The sequence below is a fragment of the Protopterus annectens genome, chromosome 6.part0, assembly GCF_019279795.1.
Source record: "Protopterus annectens isolate FY-2018-M chromosome 6.part0, PAN1.0, whole genome shotgun sequence".
In the NCBI taxonomy this organism is placed as follows: domain Eukaryota; kingdom Metazoa; phylum Chordata; order Ceratodontiformes; family Protopteridae; genus Protopterus; species Protopterus annectens.
The window spans coordinates 268459295-268477183 of record NC_056737.1 but is presented as its reverse complement, the minus strand read 5'-3'; the positions used below and the strand labels follow the sequence as shown (position 1 = coordinate 268477183).

Sequence of the window (17889 nt, the reverse complement as noted above, 5' to 3'; positions counted from 1 at the left end):
TCCGGTCTCATCACCCTTAAGGTAGTATCCTCTTTCATTTCATTTAATAATTTGTTTTCTTCCTTTGTTGTGTTATACCCTATCCTTCTCTTAGAAAGTTCTGATCTTATTTTTCTCTCCATTATTACCTTAAAATTTTTTAATTGTGGGTGTAGGGGTGGGTTAAATGTGCTTTTCCTTCTTAATTCCCCCATGCATTGTGAGTTTGCATTCTGTCCTTTAAAGAAAAGCTCAAAGTTTTTCTTCCTCAAAATTAATTTCAAGTCAATTAGTACTTTACCTATATCCGCTTTCCTTTTAGGTACAAATTTAAAACCCTTAGATAATAATGAGAAATGCGTTTCATTTACTTCCTTATTACTATAGTTATATATGTTGTACCCTTTATAACTATATTTGCTACCTTCACAAACAATAGTTTCATCCACTCTGGGAGTATTTACCTGTTCCACTGTTTGTACCTGTTGTTGTTGCTGTCCCCCCCGTACCCCCATACTGGTATTTTTTTTGATAATTGTTCTTTATTCTTTTTGCTCTCCTTAGAGGGGGATATTCTGAGGGGTCATTAATATTTTCTATCTGTTCTCGTACTTCCTGCCCATCCATATCCAAGAAAGGGGGTTGTCTCCATCCTTCCTCATATCTACTATTGTACCTTTTACTAACAAACGCCCTTGGTCTATGGTAACTAACCTTGTCTTTGTATTCTTTAACATCTCTTTCAATTTTCCTACTTTTCCTTTCATATCCATTTCTTATTTTAATTTCAGTTTTATTTAACGTATCATAATACTTTCTCTTCCCATCCTCAATCGAAAACATGAGGTCATTAGTAATTTTATGGTTGATTTCATCTATCCTACCATACAAACCCTCCATTTCTCTTTCATTTTCTCTCGTGTGTGTGTCTCTTGGCTTTTCCCAGTTAGGGGTCGTCACAGCGGAACTCCGATCTGCTAATGATTGGCAGTTCATTTTTACGTGCTGAGTTGCCGGCCCTAACGCATAACCTTCAATGAAGGTACGCCCATTCACGCATGTCTCCACAGTAGATGCTCTAGCTGAGAATTGAACGGGACAATGTCTTGCTGTGAGGCGACAACGCTACTGCAGCACCACCACAATTAACTTAATTATTTCAAACCCACAATTGTCAAAAATGAGTAGTAAGTCTTTATGAAAGTCACGACCTTCTTTCACTTTATTAGCGTACTTATGCACTCTTAGCCCCCTTCTTTCACTTTATTAGGGTACTTATGCACTCTTAGCCCTTTTGGTACTATCTTTAATCTAAGACATGTCTTAAGGTATGCATTTTCCATTTCCATATTCTTATACTTAAACATTAATTCATCAAGCAAGTTAACAATTGTACTCATATGTTGTTTCTATCCATTTCAGAATTTGAAGACATTTTATTTCTTTCATTAAAACAGTATTTTAACTGCACCAAAGTCTTAAAATCAGTTTTGTACCTTTGTCCATTATGATTTTGTCCGTTAGTCATGTTTAAGTTGTTGTTATGACCTACTACATTCCCTTGCACTTCGTTCTTCCTGTTGCTCAGAAAAATAGTAGGAATCCCATCACATTCAGCTCCTATGTCCTTTGCAAGTTTATGCCCATTGCTAACGCCAAGTTCCGTTGTCAAAAATCACTTTTTTTGTGCCGTTTTCACCTCTACCAAGCATTTCCTGGTTCCCCGGTGGGCGTGACGCTGCCGGGAGTAATGATTGACAGGTAGGCATTAACAATTCGATCAGTTGCGTTAATTGGTCCATCATACTGTCAATCTTGTCCAAATCACTGCCTCTCCCTGAATTAGCTTGTGAAGACGTCAAAGCCTCTTCCATCCCACAAAAGAATGACTCCAACAGCCAAAACGAACAGGAAAGTAAATTTCTCAATAAAAGCAGCCAAAACCAAGAAAAAATAGAGCAATTCCACCAAGGCATGACTCCACTGGTATTTTCCACATGAACAAGCTTTATTGAAACACACTTTCTTCAGAATAAAACCATAAACGCAGTTATCACCACAGATGCATTTTTGTCCTCTAATGACTTCCTCAGATGAAACAGAAATGCATACCTTTTGCAATTCTTCCCCTAAAATACCATCCTATTAATTAATACTGCTATTCAATTGGTGTATATTCTTAATGTGGTCACATGTACTTAATAGATGTCCAGCTCTATAAAACTTTTTTTATGGTTTTATTCTGAAGAAAGCATATTTAAAAGTTCTTATGAGTATGGATTAAAAAGGGATTTTGTTATGGCAGCTAGGGATATGTGGGAAGAGACTAAATAAAAAACTAACACAAAAACTGAGAAATTTGAAGTTCTTTTTTTTATATGGATAGTAAGATATAAACAGGGAAATGTTTTTAATCCCTGTAGTTTTATACACAGATCAGGCATGTTTTTTATCATTTGTTGATAGAAATCAGTAAAGAGTTCAAGGGTTTTATCTGGTAGGGAAGGGATCAAGAGTCAAATGGCATAAGTTGATCATTCCAGTAGAACAAGATGGTCTGGTATTACCTGGGTATTTCACTGCTGCACAATTAAGGCCCCTATACATAGCACAAGCAGAAAGCTGTAATTCAAAGTGGAAAGGGATGATGATAAAATGGGAAAGCGCTCAAGAAATAAGGAGAAAACAGATCCTTAAGGTGAATAACAATAACCATACTGAATGTTATATTCATAAAGTTAGTAGAAAGTATTCTAAGAACTAAGCCAACACGGGAATGGAGATTCTGTAGATAGTGAGGACTGCAATTAGGGGTACAAAGAAGAGACAACAGGAGCCTGTAATTTACTGGAGAAAACTGGCACAAAGGAAGCAAGGTATTGGGTGCAAATAATTAGAGAAGGAAGGGTAATAGAATGGGAAGAAGCTAAGAATTAATTTGAACCATAGGCTAGAGATTGTTTTCCCTATCAAGGATTGGTATCCAATTTTAGGTAAAGAGAAAGGAATAGGAGGATATGAAGTGAAAGACCACCACTGGAAAGTTTTTGGTAGATTCTAGAACAGAAGCTGCTGTTAAATAAGGGATGCATTTTAGGGCATATACAATATTGCATGATGATAAAGGAATCAATTCTAGGAGGTTAGAAAAGATTGGAAAGAGAGATTGGATAAGCAATCCACAAGGAAACAGTGTGAGAACATGTGTATGGCTCTGACATATGCAACAAAGTCTAGAAGATTTATGATTTTTGTTTGGAAATATTACATACGTATCTTTATACCCCAAGCAGGCTCTTTTTTTTTTTCCTCAGGTAGCAAATGTTTGAGGTATGATGGGAAAGAAAGAGGTGAATGTGAACTTATTTTTTGGGAGTGTAATATGTTGGCAGACTTCAAAAATTCCCTGCAGGCTACTCTGTCAGAAATACTGAGTGAGCAAATTGTTGTAAGTAAGGAAATGATTTTTTGAGCTGTGATGCAGAATTGGAATTGCCTAGAACATAGTAAGGCTTTGTGGACTTCAATTCTGGTGGCTGCCAAGAAAGGAATTACTAGAAAATGGAAATTGGAGTCTAAACCAACCGGTACTATAACTAGTGAATACAGTAACAGAGAAAACAACTGGAAATGGGATGTTTAGAAAACGGTAGGTGCAAATTATATAGAAAAAAATGGGAATTCTGGAAGCAATACATGCAGAATAATGTTTGAGGAGGAATGAGCTTTAAGGAAAGGCAGGAACTGAATGAGGTATGTAATGTTTGAAAGACAATGACTGTACACAAGATTATATGCGATGTATCATTTTATAACTGAAAATGTATCAAAATGGTTTTTCATTTATATAAATGCATGAACACCTATCGATGAAGATGTTTCTTGTTTAACAAAAAAATAAATTAAATAAAATTCTGGACAAATCCAAAAGTAATTGGTGGTGGGGACAAAAGAGCAAAATCAGCAACAAATTTTAAATATTGTTCTTGTAAACTTAGAAAGTATGTCAATAACAGGCACTTTCTGAAGGATATTAAGTCAGAAATTCAAATGTATGCCATTTAGTGATAGCAATTCTGAATATTTTGCCAGATATTTCTTGTTTAAAAAAATGATGGGTCTGATACGGGCCAAATAAAGTGGCACTATGACTTCCTTGGACCTGGAAGCCATGCCGTTACTTATAAGCTGGACGACAGAATGATTTTCTTACGACCTTGTCCACATCTTGGTCCAAGGTCATATTATTATGTCTAAATATGTTCTGAATGAAGAAAACACTATAGAAGCTGTATCGCCCAATCCGCAGCCTGTATTGAAAGAGGAAGCAGAACCCACTATAGAAGAAGCAAGAACAGCATTAAGGAAAATGAAGCCAGGGAAAGCAGCAGGCTCAAAAAAAGGCATGGGAGATAAGATCAATGTGATGGATGAGTTACAGGAGAAATGGTTACTGAGGGTACTTGTAGCAGTATGGAGAGATAAGGTCAAAGCCATAGCTGACTCATCTAGCACTTAGTACAGGGCCATAAGCTTGCACCCCACCCCCTCAGCTTTTCATGTGAAGATTAAAAAAAAAAAAAAAGTCTGGCACTGCTATCCCGGATCTCATCCCCACCTTCACTCCTCTCAGCTCTTCATGTGTGAAACCAAAATAATTTTTTTTTTAAACTGTAGCAATAGTTCTGCTACGGCTGAACACACACAAAGCAGTGAAGAAGTGCCATTTTATACCAATATTACCAGTATTTAGAATTTCGGGTCTAGAAAACAATGAAGGAACCACACTTCCCGATCATGTGTATTAACACTTTGTGCCAGGGGTGGCTGCCCCTTCTCCCCATCCTTGCTACACTTCTGAGAAAGGATAATCCTAGATGACCAGAGAGTAGCCTTCTAATAGCAGTGTACAAGAACAAAGGGGACATTCACAACTGTACACCGGCATCAAACACTTGTCACACCACATGGAAGTACTGGGGAGGGTGATTGATACATGAATATGCAGAATAGTAACCTGTAAAATGGGAGATGAGTAGTTTGGATTATTGTCAGAGTGCAGTACAATTAGTCCAATGTTTGCAGTGAGACAGGCAGTGGAGATGAAGCTGTAGATGAGGAAAGAGTCCTTTTGGGCATTCCTAGACTTGAAAGCATATTACGATGTCCCAAGAAAGTTGATTTGGGCAGTACTGCAGTGGTTTGAATTCCCAGAAATGGTGATAGAATTAGTGCAGGCTATGTCCAATGACCAAATGACACAAGTGCATACAGTTTCGACTCACAGGGGAGTTCCCGGTGGGAGTGGTTGTGCATGGGGGTTCAGCTCTGAGCCCACTGCTGTTCATACTGGTGGTAGACTACATTAGCAAATGAATGAGAGGGGACAGGTCAACAAAGCTGTTGTATGCTGATGATGTAGCATCACAAACAGACTCTGAACAGGAACTTCAAAAAAAATGATAGGGAAATGGAGTACAAAGCTGAAGGCACATAGCATGAAATTGAGTACAGATAAGGTGGTTGTCATGACAGTAAGTGGGTGAAATTAGAACAAGTTGAAAGGAGAGATAGAAGGGAAATAGTGTTATGGGTTTACAGCTCCAGGTATCAAGGGGTGTGGTTGAGGAGAAGGCAAATCTGAATGATGAGGTCAAAGCTGGAATCAGAGGTGCTACAGCCAACTGGGACAGTGTTTCAGGGTTAGTATGTGAAAGAAGAATACCAAAGAAACTGAAAAGTAAGGTGTACAAAACAGAGGCGTGACCATTACTTCTCTATGGTTCAGAAACTTGAGCAGTGAAGGCAGATGATGGCACTAGAGATGATGGAGATGAAATGCCTGAGATGGGTGGTAGGATGAACTCAATGGGACAGAAGAAGAAATTAAATCATCAGAGCAGAAGCCCAAGTAACTCCAGTTGCTGAGAAGGTCAAGATTATGGTGGTTCAGGCACATTTGCAGGAAAACAGAAGATGATTTGGGGGAGACGGGAGGCAACAGGAAATGAGGAAGTCCAGCCAAGTGTTGGTTGGATTGGGTGAGATAAGACCTGCAACAGTCAGGCATGACATGTCAACTAGGGAAAGAGAGTGGTGCTAAATTGAGAGAGATGGTACCCGTTGATGCGACTCCACAAGCCATGGAGAAAGATGGGGGAAAGGAGGGTTGATGATGAAGATATGCAAATAAGACCCCTACACTTTTCGATAAGTTTCGTGCTATCTTTTATATCCACCTGAGCTTCCACCAGCTCAGGGAAATAGAACCTCTGTTTAGCATCTCAAAGGACAGCACACTCAAGAGTGCAGCATAAGTACTGGAAAATTAATTCAACAACCTGGGGTGGAATAGAACCCATAGCCTTCTGATCTTCCAGCATCAAAGGCAAGTGTGCTACTTGTTGAGACACTGATACTTATTATATCAACAGAATAGGAAGAACTAGTATGAGTGGCTGAATTTCTTGATCCCTGACAGTTGGTGCAGAGAATTCAGGCTTTTCTCTGGCAGTTAGTGTAATGAATTAAAACTATGAATGTCACCCATTTGATTCACACAAGCTTCCATTTGCCTGTTGTCACTTAAACAGACAGTTTTTTCCTGGGTCACCACTGAAACATGCTTGAGCTTAAATGGCTTACCTAATTAATAAATGAATAAAAATGTTTTAAAGCAACTTATTTGTTTGCTTTGATATGATTTCTGTGGTGAATAATGGAATTAACAACCTCAACCTTTTACATTTTTTTAAATGTTGATCCTTAGCTTTTAATGTAGTAGATACAAATGTGGAAATAATTCAGAGTAACTAACTAAGAGTTGATGTAATAAAATGTATTACAACTTCTTAATTAAGCTAGGGAATATTTCCACTTATAATTAGGATTCTCAGTGAATATTGGTGTTTCTTGGATGAATGAGCCCTGTAAGCTACCTTATACTTGCTTAGCATATTGTTTGTTCCCTGAATAGAGACTTGTTGAGAAAGGTTGATTTGATGGTCTTTGAAGCCATCTTAGTTTTATATCATATTGCTGGTCTATGTACCCATATTTCTAATGAACTTTTCTTACATTTATCCTAAACAGATCACCAGCCACCATACATCATAGCAGTGTTGCCAAGATATGTTGAGATTCGGACCTTTGAACCCCGGTTGCTGGTGCAGAGCATTGAACTGCAAAGACCTCGATTCATCACATCTGGAGGGTGGGTGAGGCAGACACAGGAAGTGCTTTGGTTCTGTTCTTCTGTTTTAGGATTCTCAAAACATCCTTCTGTAATCTATCTGAATTATGTTTAAAAGTGTAGAATTCATGTTGCAAAGACTGTGACAATTTGAGCAGTGCTATAATGGGAAAAGTGAACAGTGCCACTCAGACTGAATTGGCATTTTGTATTGGTTTGCTTACATGCTCAAATGCAGCTGATTTATTCAGCACCAGGAGTAAGATTTAAGTCAGTTCACCAGAAGACTTTTGTGATGTACTGCAGAGATAACAGCAGCCACAAACACTTGGAAGTGGCCAGCTTAAACATTGCTTCATCTATCAGCAATGCAGGGTTTACATCTATCAATTAACATTAATACTAATGATGTTAATTACTGACCATTGGGTGGGTAAGACCACTCTATAATGAAATGGGATAGGTTATTTCAAGCACAAAAAAGGAAATTGGCTAGACTTAAAATGGCCTGCAAGGGCAGCTAGCCTAATACTTATCTGTGAACCAAGAACACAGTCAACATAACTCTCAACCTCTCGACACAAAAAATCTGGACAAAGCTACAAAAATAGGGACAAAATTTAAATATTGCCCTTATAAACTTAAAATGTTACTAGAATCAAATGTCTTGCATTACGATGCACTTTCTGAAGGATATGAAGTCTGAAACCCAAATTATATACTGAACTCAGATCTCACTGATTTGCCACAAAAATTCAGAAAGTGCAAATTTTATGAGGAACAGCCCAAAAACATGAGGCAAAAATCTGGACATTCTGTGAAAATCCAGACAGTTGAGAGGTATGAAGTGCATCTGTATACCTGCCATGCTGATTTATGCAGCTTGGCTTCAGCTGGCCATTTCAAAGTGTTTGCTGCCATTCTTTCTCTAGTACTGTATCTCATTTTACGTAACACTACTTCATCCATTCCCTAAAATGCTTAAGAGATACAGTTTGCTTCACAGTGTGTTGCATTAAAATAGAAATATTTTTAGTGTAATAGGATGTCTTTTTAATTGTATGTTCTTTGGCACATTTATGATCATGTATACTGCACAGCACTTCTTTATGTTTGCAGGATTGTACATTATAGTTATACTAACAAAGATAAATTTTGAAAGCTCTGTAGGGCTGCAGTACTCCTGTCTCCCTGAAGGTGCCCACCATAATTGTGGAGTTTTAACATGTGGAACTGAGTGTCAGCTTGCCACCTATTTTAGCATCTAAGCTGAGGAAAAGGGCAGCAAAATTAAGTACTGACACACAAATTAAAAATTGCTAATATTACAAACACAACTTTCGTGACTCTTGCCAAACTAAACTCTTCCATGCTCTGAAATTTATGAAAACATCATTTGACAAAAAGCAACTTTATTAGAAATGAGGAACAATGTGTAAAAACCAAGCATGCACCTTCAAGGTTCAAACATTTTAAACACGGTAAAGCATTTAAATAGTTCATCAGTTAGAATATTACTAAATAGAACAGTAACAGAAACTTGAATGGTATCGTCTTCTCAGCATGAGACATCCCCTGTAATAGGTGTGCCTGTCTTCCCTGCCAACTCTGTTAGACAGCTGAGAAGCATACCTCCCAATCGTACCAAAGTACTCTTTTTACTGAGTTTTGGGGTCCAAATAATGGGGTGCCACGATTCCTGAGTGGCAACCTTTCATTTCCGAATTTTTCGAGTTTTTTTTTAATATATATATATATATTTTTTTGCTTTTTTTGAGCTGATTTCATGACGTGTGCAATGATGTCAGCTCCATCAGCCTTTCAGAATTGAGCTCAAGGGCTCACGTGCACAGATTTCTGGCTGATAATAGAGAGCAGGAAGCTAGAAACATTTATGGTTTATGCTGACTGCTTTCTGTTTTGAGCGGGAAGGACTGCTGCCTGCTGGAATTTATTTTATAATTGTTGGCTGCTTTCTGCTGGAATTTATGATGGATACTAGTGTAGGCTGCTTTCTGTTGCAAGCGGGAAGGACTACTGGAATTTATGGTGGATACTAGCATGCGAGATCATGGATACTGCAGTCTGCAGATTATGGTGGATACTAGCGAGCGGGACTGGTGCTGCTTGAATTGGAGATCGTCGTGGGTACTGCAGGTGAGGTATCTTCTCATGAACGTGTGTGTGTGTGTGTGTGTGTGTGTGTGTGTGTGTGTGTGTGTGTGTGTGTGTGAGACAGTGAGTAACAGTCATCTAGTATTAAACTGGAGATTGGAAAATAATGTGAATCTTTCATTATATACTTACAGCACACGCATATTAAGCAGAATCCAACCACTGTTTTTTTTCTTCTTTGCATTGTTTTGCTTCTTTTACCTAGCCAGATTTGCATTGCAGTTTAAAATCCCTTATTGTTGTAATTCTTTGTGAAAGATTTTGCAGAATACTTAACATGCTGGATTACTCAGACCTGTAACTCCTTAAATCAGAATTTTACAAATAAGTCTGGAAAATTGTGATATCAGCTCTGATGTCCTTCAAGGATGCATCTGCAGTCCTAACAAATGGGTTGTCCTGGCCTCAGGCAGCCCTTCGGTCGGCCGGATTCCAAAGTCTGGGTCTGGCCTCGGCTGGTGTCGCACTTCACCCGACATCATAGCTGCAGTTCTTCGGGTATAAAGGCATCAGCCAACGCCATTTTCCTCAGTCTTTCTTGCCACGTGGCGCCCGAAGCAGAATCTGTTCGCAAGTGCCGGTCGGTCAGATCCAGAGATTACTACTACCGAAGACTTCTAAAAAGCTAAGTACCCCGTTGGGGACTCTTTCTTGCTTCAGCCGATGTCAGAAAAAGTGAATAACTGTTTAACTTGTGGGAAACAAATACCTCATAAAGACTTCCACTCTTACTGCCTACCTTGTTTAGGCCCAGACCACGACGTAGCAGCTTGTTTAGCCTGTGCTTCCTTCAACCGACGGACGCTTAGACGTCGGTCGGAGTTTGCAGAGGAGTTTTTCGCCCGCTTTTGCTTATATCATGCCGCCGGAGACTCCACTTCACATTTAGCTAAAAGCGTAAGGAAAAGGACCGACACTCGCGGTCCGGTTTCGCCGAAACCGCGGTTAAGCCAACCGCGAGTGTCTCGGTTTCGGCTGAAACCGAGTCTGCGGTTCTTCCTTCGGCCGAAAGCATGCCTCCTACTACCCAGGCCTCTTCCAGCATGGCTGAATCTGCCACTGAAATTCCACCTGCTCTTACAGTTTCTCAGGATTTATCAGATACTATTCCCCTAGATGTATCTACTCCTGCACGTGGAGCTGCTAGGCCCCCTGCATCCATGTCAATTAAGGCCTTTGCCAGGGCTAAAGCAGCTAAATCTTCCAAGGCCGTGCCTACTAAAGCCCCCTCTCACAGGCCTAGCTCTAGTACTCAAATGCTTAGTCTAGCAGAGGATCTCATTTCTTTGATCAGGGGATCCCAGTCTCACCCTGATAGGGCCTCTCAACCCCCTCCAGAGAAGAGACCTAGAGCAGAACCCCTGAGCCAGTTTCTACTGATTACTCCTCAGATGAATCAGAAAATACAAACCCCCCTGAGGGCCCTTATTCTCCATATGAGGACTCTGATGCAGATGACTCCATTCCTTCTGCCTCTCCTCCTGAGGAATTTTCTTTTGGGGAAACCTTGCATGCTATGAGGGAACAATTTCAATGGCAGGGCCAGGATTTCTCAGACTCTAGGAAAAGGCTTAGGACTTTTTTGCATTTGCCACAGCATAGGCCTTTAGCCATTCCTCCAGTACTTACAGTTGTGGATGATGCATTTAATGATGCTTGTACTGCTCCTGATTCACTCCCTCCAGCCCCTGCTAAGCCCGACAGATACTACAGGGTTCCGGACACACATAATCACTTGTATAAGGCTCCTTTTGCAGATCCTGAAACTATTTCACAGGGCCCCAAGGCTGTAGCAGCTACCTCTGCCAAAAACCCACTCCCCTCTGAAAGGGAATCTAGGGCCTTGGAGATGGGGTAAAAAGTTTATACTTCTGCTACTCTTTCGGCTAGGGCCTTAAACTGTCAATTCCACATGATTCAGTATCAGGAATTTATGTTAGATCAGTTATCTAAAAAGCTGTCCTCACCTGAACTTTTAGACAAAAAGTCGCTTCAGGAAATGGTACATAACATACAGCAGGTCAGTAATCATTCCTTAAAATGCGGCTATGATGCACTGGAGGCCTCCTTTAGATCAGCTATGACTGGTACAGTGATCAGAAGGCATGCATGGTTAAAAGAGCAGTCCTTACTAGACCATGTAAAATCAAAGCTCCTAGATGCTCCCATGGATAAACACAATTTGTTTGGCTCTCGTGCACAGCAAGTGCTGAAGAAGGTGGAAGAGAAAGCAAAATCTGTCCAGATAGTCAAGGATTTCTTACAGGTCCAGCCTCCAAGGTTTAGTAGGAACTGGCCTTCCAAGAATTGGTTCTTTCCAGACACCAACAGAGCACAGAGAGGCAGAAATAGGCGCACAAGAGGCAGAGGTCAATCCAGAGGTGCCTACAGGGGACGTCAGTGGCAGCCTAACAACCAGCGAAGTACTGCTGCAGACCCAGCCACTACCACTTCCACAGGACAATCACAGTGACTTGACTCTGAAGCCGCCTACCAGGGAACAACTAGAAGCACCCTTAGGCGGAAAGCTAGCCTTATTTTCAGTAAACTGGCATTGCATTACAGGAGACAAATGGATTTTACAGACAATAGACAAAGGTTCATAGGTTCATACTAGGCTATCTGCCCGAGGGCATTTACAAGCCTATATATTTTTGGCTTTACGCACCCCTTTAGTATGGGGAACTTGGGTATATATGCGATCTCCCATCCAACAGCAGAGTCTTTGTGAATCTATCTGATCCTGAATCTATCCCTCCGTAGCGCCATATTGTTAAGTCTCTCCGGTCGCCTGTTAAGTCTCAGACAGATCTCTTTTTTTTGAGGTGATTAATAGGTCATTCATGGTTTGACATGGCCTTGTATGTTTGGTATGTTAGGCAAACTGGCAAGCAAGCGGCAAGCTCTGAAGAGAGAGCTAGTTCTCTCAGTCGGGCAGCATAGGACAGAGATTTGAGAGAGACCCTTTTTTCTTTTGGTGAGGAACTTTTGTGGCTCTCCTGCTGCTGCAAGTGTCGGTCAGATACATTCGAATGGGGCATTGTACTCATCATTGGTCTGATGGTGATGAGTATAGGAGACTATGACCTCCCTTGATCCATGATAAGGTGGGCAGAAGTAAGGTCTTCCTAACTACTTTAGCTACATGGGTGTCGAAATTTGGTAACCTTTTTTTCGAAGGGGGTACTTTGGCATTTTTGGCATTTTGGCATTTAATTGGCATGGCTCTGGCATATCCATTTTCTGTAGAGACCCTTCTGGGAGGATATCTGTGATGATGTTTTTTCTACTATATAGCCCAGTTTGCAGTCATCTGCAAACTTTGTCTATAACCCTCTGTGTTTTTTGTGCTTTGCTGGAAAAGTAGAAAAAAAAATGAGTGGGGCCTAGGACCAGCCCTGTGGTACACCACTTCAATGATACTGGGGGGTTGTATATATTGAAGGCGCGCCAGATCGAGGTAGCTGTATGGACTGCCCTTTCCTCAAGCTAATGGGCCAGTAATCCAGGGGGGGTGGAGCACCGCCTTTGTGAAGTGGGAGTTGCAGCCACGCCCCAATGCAGTATATCCAGAGGTAAGACTATGATTGAACAGCTGTCGCACACAGCCGGGGACACCATCAGGTCCCATGGATGCTGTACAGGTTTCACTTCCATACTCTACCAAGGAAGAGAGGAATGCCAAACCTACCTCCAAATCAAAATGCAAACGCTCTAGAACAAATAGACAACTTAAAAAGGATGAGAGCTATAGAAAAGGTACCATCTATGGAACAAGGGCAAGGATTTTACTCCAGACTTTTCCTGGTGCCAAGGAAGGAAAATCATTGGAGACCTATTCTAGACCTGTCCGCTCTGAACACATACCTCATTGTCCCAAAATTCAAAATGCTGACTCTACAGCAGCTTCTTCCCATGCTGGGCAAGGAGTCTTGGCTGGTAACTCTAGATCTCAAGGAGGCATACCTGCACGTCCCCATACGACCAAATTGCAGAAGATACCTCAGATTTCTTGCAGGATCAGAGCATTATCAATTCTTAGCATTGCCTTTTGGCTTATCTACTGCGCCCAGAGTATTCACAAAATGCCTGGCATCAGTAATTGCTCATTGCAGGCTTCAGGGAATTCAAATTTACCCTTACCTGGACGATTGCCTGTTACAAGCGGACAACAAAAACAAATTAACAAAAGACTTGAAAAGGGTCATTCATCTACTGCAAGCCTTGGGATACACAGTCAATATAAAAAAGTCAAGGCTGTTGCCATCCCAAAGGATAACCTTCTTGGGTGCAGAACTGGACACATCAAATCAAATGGCATCCCTCACAGCAGAAAAACAAAAGCACCTTCCACTCTACTTCATGGCATTAACAACGCAGAACCAGCTCACAGCAAGGAAAGTCCTGCAAGCCCTGGGTTACATGGCATCCTGCATAATATTGATCCCACATGCCAGACTGCATATGAGGAAGTTGCAATGGTACCTCAGGAATTTATGGTCTCAGCACAAGCACAGCCTAGAAACCCAAATTCCAATAATTCCATGCCTGAAGCAAGAATTCCGATGGTGGGCTCAGGCCTGTCAATTGAACAAAGGACTGCCCTTCCACAGCCCTCAACCAAGCCAGACTATCACCACAGACGCCTCAGACCTCGGTTGGGGCGCACACATGCTGGACAAGTGCATACAAGGCTTATGGACTCAAGACCAGCTAAACCTACACATAAACCAAAAGAGATGCTGGCAGTAAAACTGGCAATTCAAGCATTCAGACCGTTTCTCCAACAGGGCAATTGCTGATAAGGACGGACAACACCACAGTTATGTGGTATATCAACAAACAGGGAGGCACACATTCATATCCTCTATGCCGGATGGCAATGGATCTCTGGAATGTGGCCCTAAGCCTAAACATACAGCTCAAGGCAATATTTGTGCCAGGAAAAGAAAACATACTAGCAGACATCTTAAGCAGGACTACCACGGATGCCCACGAATGGATGCTGCATCCAGACATCTTCAAATCCATCACAAGGAAATGGGGACTACCAGAAATAGACTTATTCGCATCCCCACACAATCACCAATTGAAAAATTCTGCACAAGGACATACCACCCACTTGCTTGGAAGGTGGACTCCCTATCTTTCAGTTGGAAAAACCTGACAGCATATGCATTCCCACCTCTTCCTTTGATGCACAAGGTGCTATTGAAGATCAAAGAAGACCACCCAAGGATCATCCTGATAGCTCCAGACTGGCCGAGACAGCACTGGTACCCACTACTGAGGAGTATGTCTCGGGAACTCGCATGGCCTCTACCCCTGGTTCCTTTACTACTAACACAGAACAACTTCAAAACCCTGCATCCGAACCTGAAAACACTGCAGCTAGCTGCTTGGAGCATTGCATAAGACAGAATAACCCAGATTTATCTCAAAGGGTTAAAGACATTATCTTGGAAGCTCGCAGACCCTCAACAAGAAAAACTTACTCAGCGAAATGGAAAAGATTTCTCTTTTGGAGTGCAGCAAAAGGGCAAAATGTAGCACTGGTAAACATAGCTAACATCCTGGAATACTTAGCAGAGCTTTTCCACAATGGCCTGTCTTACTCTTCCATTAAGATTCATCGTCAGCTATTTCAGCAGAATACAACATGGATCCTCCAGTCTTCTCTCATCCTCTACTCGGGCAGTTTCTGAGAGGAATCAAAAATGTAAAGCCACCATTGCCTACATGGGACTTGAACTTTGTGCTAGAAAAGTTGACACTTCCCCCTTTTGAACCAGCAGCAACAGCAGAATTACAGTACTTATCATGGAAAACTGCTTTCCTGCTTGCAATCACTTCAGCAAGAAGGGTTTCTGAACTACAGGCATTAATGGCAGTGCAACCCTTCCTTATCTTCCATCAGGATAGAGTGTCCATGAGAACTAATCCTACCTTTATGCCAAAGGTGGTCTCCAGGGTATCTTTAAACCAAGCAATCCACCTACCTACATTCTTCCCCAACCCACAGAACAGGGGAGAAAGACTGCTGCATACCTTGGATGTGCATAGGCAATTGCGCTACTACCTGGACAGAACCAAGAACAATAGAAAAACTGTAGCATATGCCACAGGAATGGAAGGAAAAGCAATTTCAAAACAAACAATCTCTAAATGGATAGGAAATTGCATTAGGTTTTGTTATTCTTATCATGGAAAGGCAACTCCAGAAAATATCAGACCTCACTCCACAAGGGCTACAGCCACTACTACAGCTTTTTTACGAGGAGTGGCTACAAAAGACATTTTAGAGGCTGCTACTTGGAGCTCCGTGCATACATTTGCCAAGCATTATAATCTACCCTTATACTCCAGATCCCGAGCAGGTTTTGCCACTGCTGTGTTGCAAGGGATCTTAACTACACCATAATCTTGTTAGGGCCTCCTCCCCCAGTTTGGCTATGGTATTCTACCCATTTGTTAGGACTGCAGATGCATCCTTGAAGGACATAGTACAGTTTTGTACCTACCATAAATGTAGATGTCCGAGAGGTATGCATCTGCAGTCAGGATTACCCACCCTCCTTCCCCTCTGTGGTACTCCTAGGGTATTTGCCCATCTTGTAGCTAGCTGGGGGAATCTATTATGGTGTATTTGTTTGTATATATGTACATACATGTTTATTTCTATTTGCTCTCTGTTGTTTGGAAACATTTGCATTTATCCAAATTTAGCCTTCCTAGAGGGCATCTGGCATCTGGGGCAAGAAACACTGAGGAAAATGGCGTCGGCTGATGCCTTTATACCCGAAGAACTGCAGCTATGACGTCGGGTGAAGTGCGACACCAGCCGAGGCCAGAACAAGACTTTGGAATCCGGCCGACCAAAGGGCTGCCTGAGGCCAGGACAACCCATTTGTTAGGACTGCAGATGCATACCTCTTGGACATCTACATTTATGGTAGGTACAAAACTGTACTTTATGCAGCTTTGAATGCACCCATAAAGCTTTGCAAATAGTTTGTTTTGTTTCATATATTTTCATGTAGTTTAACAACATCCATCTGTTCAAGACAGTCCTGCTAACTAATGGTCCTATATGCTGGTTTTATATTTTTTCACAATGTTTGTAGCTTGCTTAAGCTACAGGAAACAAATTTTGGGCTGAATAAGCCATAATGAGCATCCACATACAGTTTAGACTTTCTTTACCGAATCTGGGGACATTATGATTCCACAGCAACATGCAGCATTTGTCTTAATTTTGTCTTACTGTCCTCATGTGCTCTTATTAGTGGCTGTCAGGTTACAGCAGAAAAAACAGCATCACTCTGCTAAGAAGATGAATGCATAAACACAATATGCTACATGGAGGCGCAATATTGTAATTCTATCCTAGGAGATGCAGGGAGAAATCTCAGAAATCCTTTTGCATCAATGTCAGAAAATAAAATGTATTTGGATTTTATGTATTTTTTTCTGCTAACATCAATCAAACAGATACATTTCTAAGCCTACTTTATTAATTGTCCCAAAAAGAAAAATGCTGAGTGATGTCCTTAAAGCATATACTGATGATGTTTAAACTAAATCAGCAGGGACTATTTTGAATAATTCAGCTTTAAAGAGGTACTGTCAGCTTTAAAATAAAAAGTGTATCCTATTTTTTATCAAAGATATGGCATAAGTATGACATCCATTTCTGAATGGCTCACTTTTTCATTCCTTGAAATTTCAAAAAATGTTTTTGTGTTTGACTCTAACCTTTCCTTAAATACATTTTTGAGCATGCATTTTTTCCCTTCAAAAGCCACCATCATTGAAAAGTAGGCATTAGAAAATCGATGCACATTCTCAGAGATCATATAAATGAAAGGTAGATGGCTTGTATTAACTGTGGCCAGAAATGAGGCATGTGACTTACAAACCCTTATTACTCTGGTAATGCAAACACAAAATACACTGTTACTTGGGTACTGTCAGACAGAACACTTCAGATTTCTGGAAAGAAATGTTTTCTGAGGCTGGTATCTGACTGGTACACTGAAATTCAGCCCTGCCACCGTGTAAGCAGTAGGTGCTTTGTTAACCATTCAGGAATCTTCAGTCTGGATTTGAGAATCATTTTGAATTGAAGTAGCTGCTCTATAGAAATCATCCCTTTCATTTAAACTTTTTTTCCGAGTTAGTGTGAACTTGGAATTATGTTGAGCAGCGCAGATAGAGCCAAGAAAATTATTTTACCAACAACATATTTATTTACTGACCATCTCTTAGAAATGCTATGGTTTTATTAAGACTAGAAAATGGCTGCAAGTGTGTAAATGAATACCCATAGGTTCATAGGTGTGTACTAGGCTAATGGCCCTGGAGCCTTTATAAGCCAAGCCCATAGAAGTGCCCTGGCATCATGCTGCTCGACGTTAGTTCCCAATGCCTTTATCAAGTAGAGCCACTGGAGTGATCCCTGGGGTGAACTTTCTATTTCCCATCCATTCATCAAGATTTCTCTTGAAGAGGGCAAGTATTATATCCATTGCTTGGAAAGAGAC

General features: G+C 41.0%; 1 protein-coding gene across 5 annotated transcripts in view; it reads left to right on the top strand.

The window, feature by feature from the left end:
- Positions 1–17889, top strand: part of VPS39 (VPS39 subunit of HOPS complex) — a 1019836-nt gene that overhangs the window by 667097 nt on the left and 334850 nt on the right. For all 5 annotated transcript variants that reach the window (XM_044074020.1, XM_044074018.1, XM_044074019.1 and 2 more), the window contains exon 9: positions 7072–7192. In XM_044074020.1, the coding sequence (XP_043929955.1) occupies positions 7072–7192 (121 nt within the window). The remainder of the gene's footprint in view (positions 1–7071; positions 7193–17889) is intronic.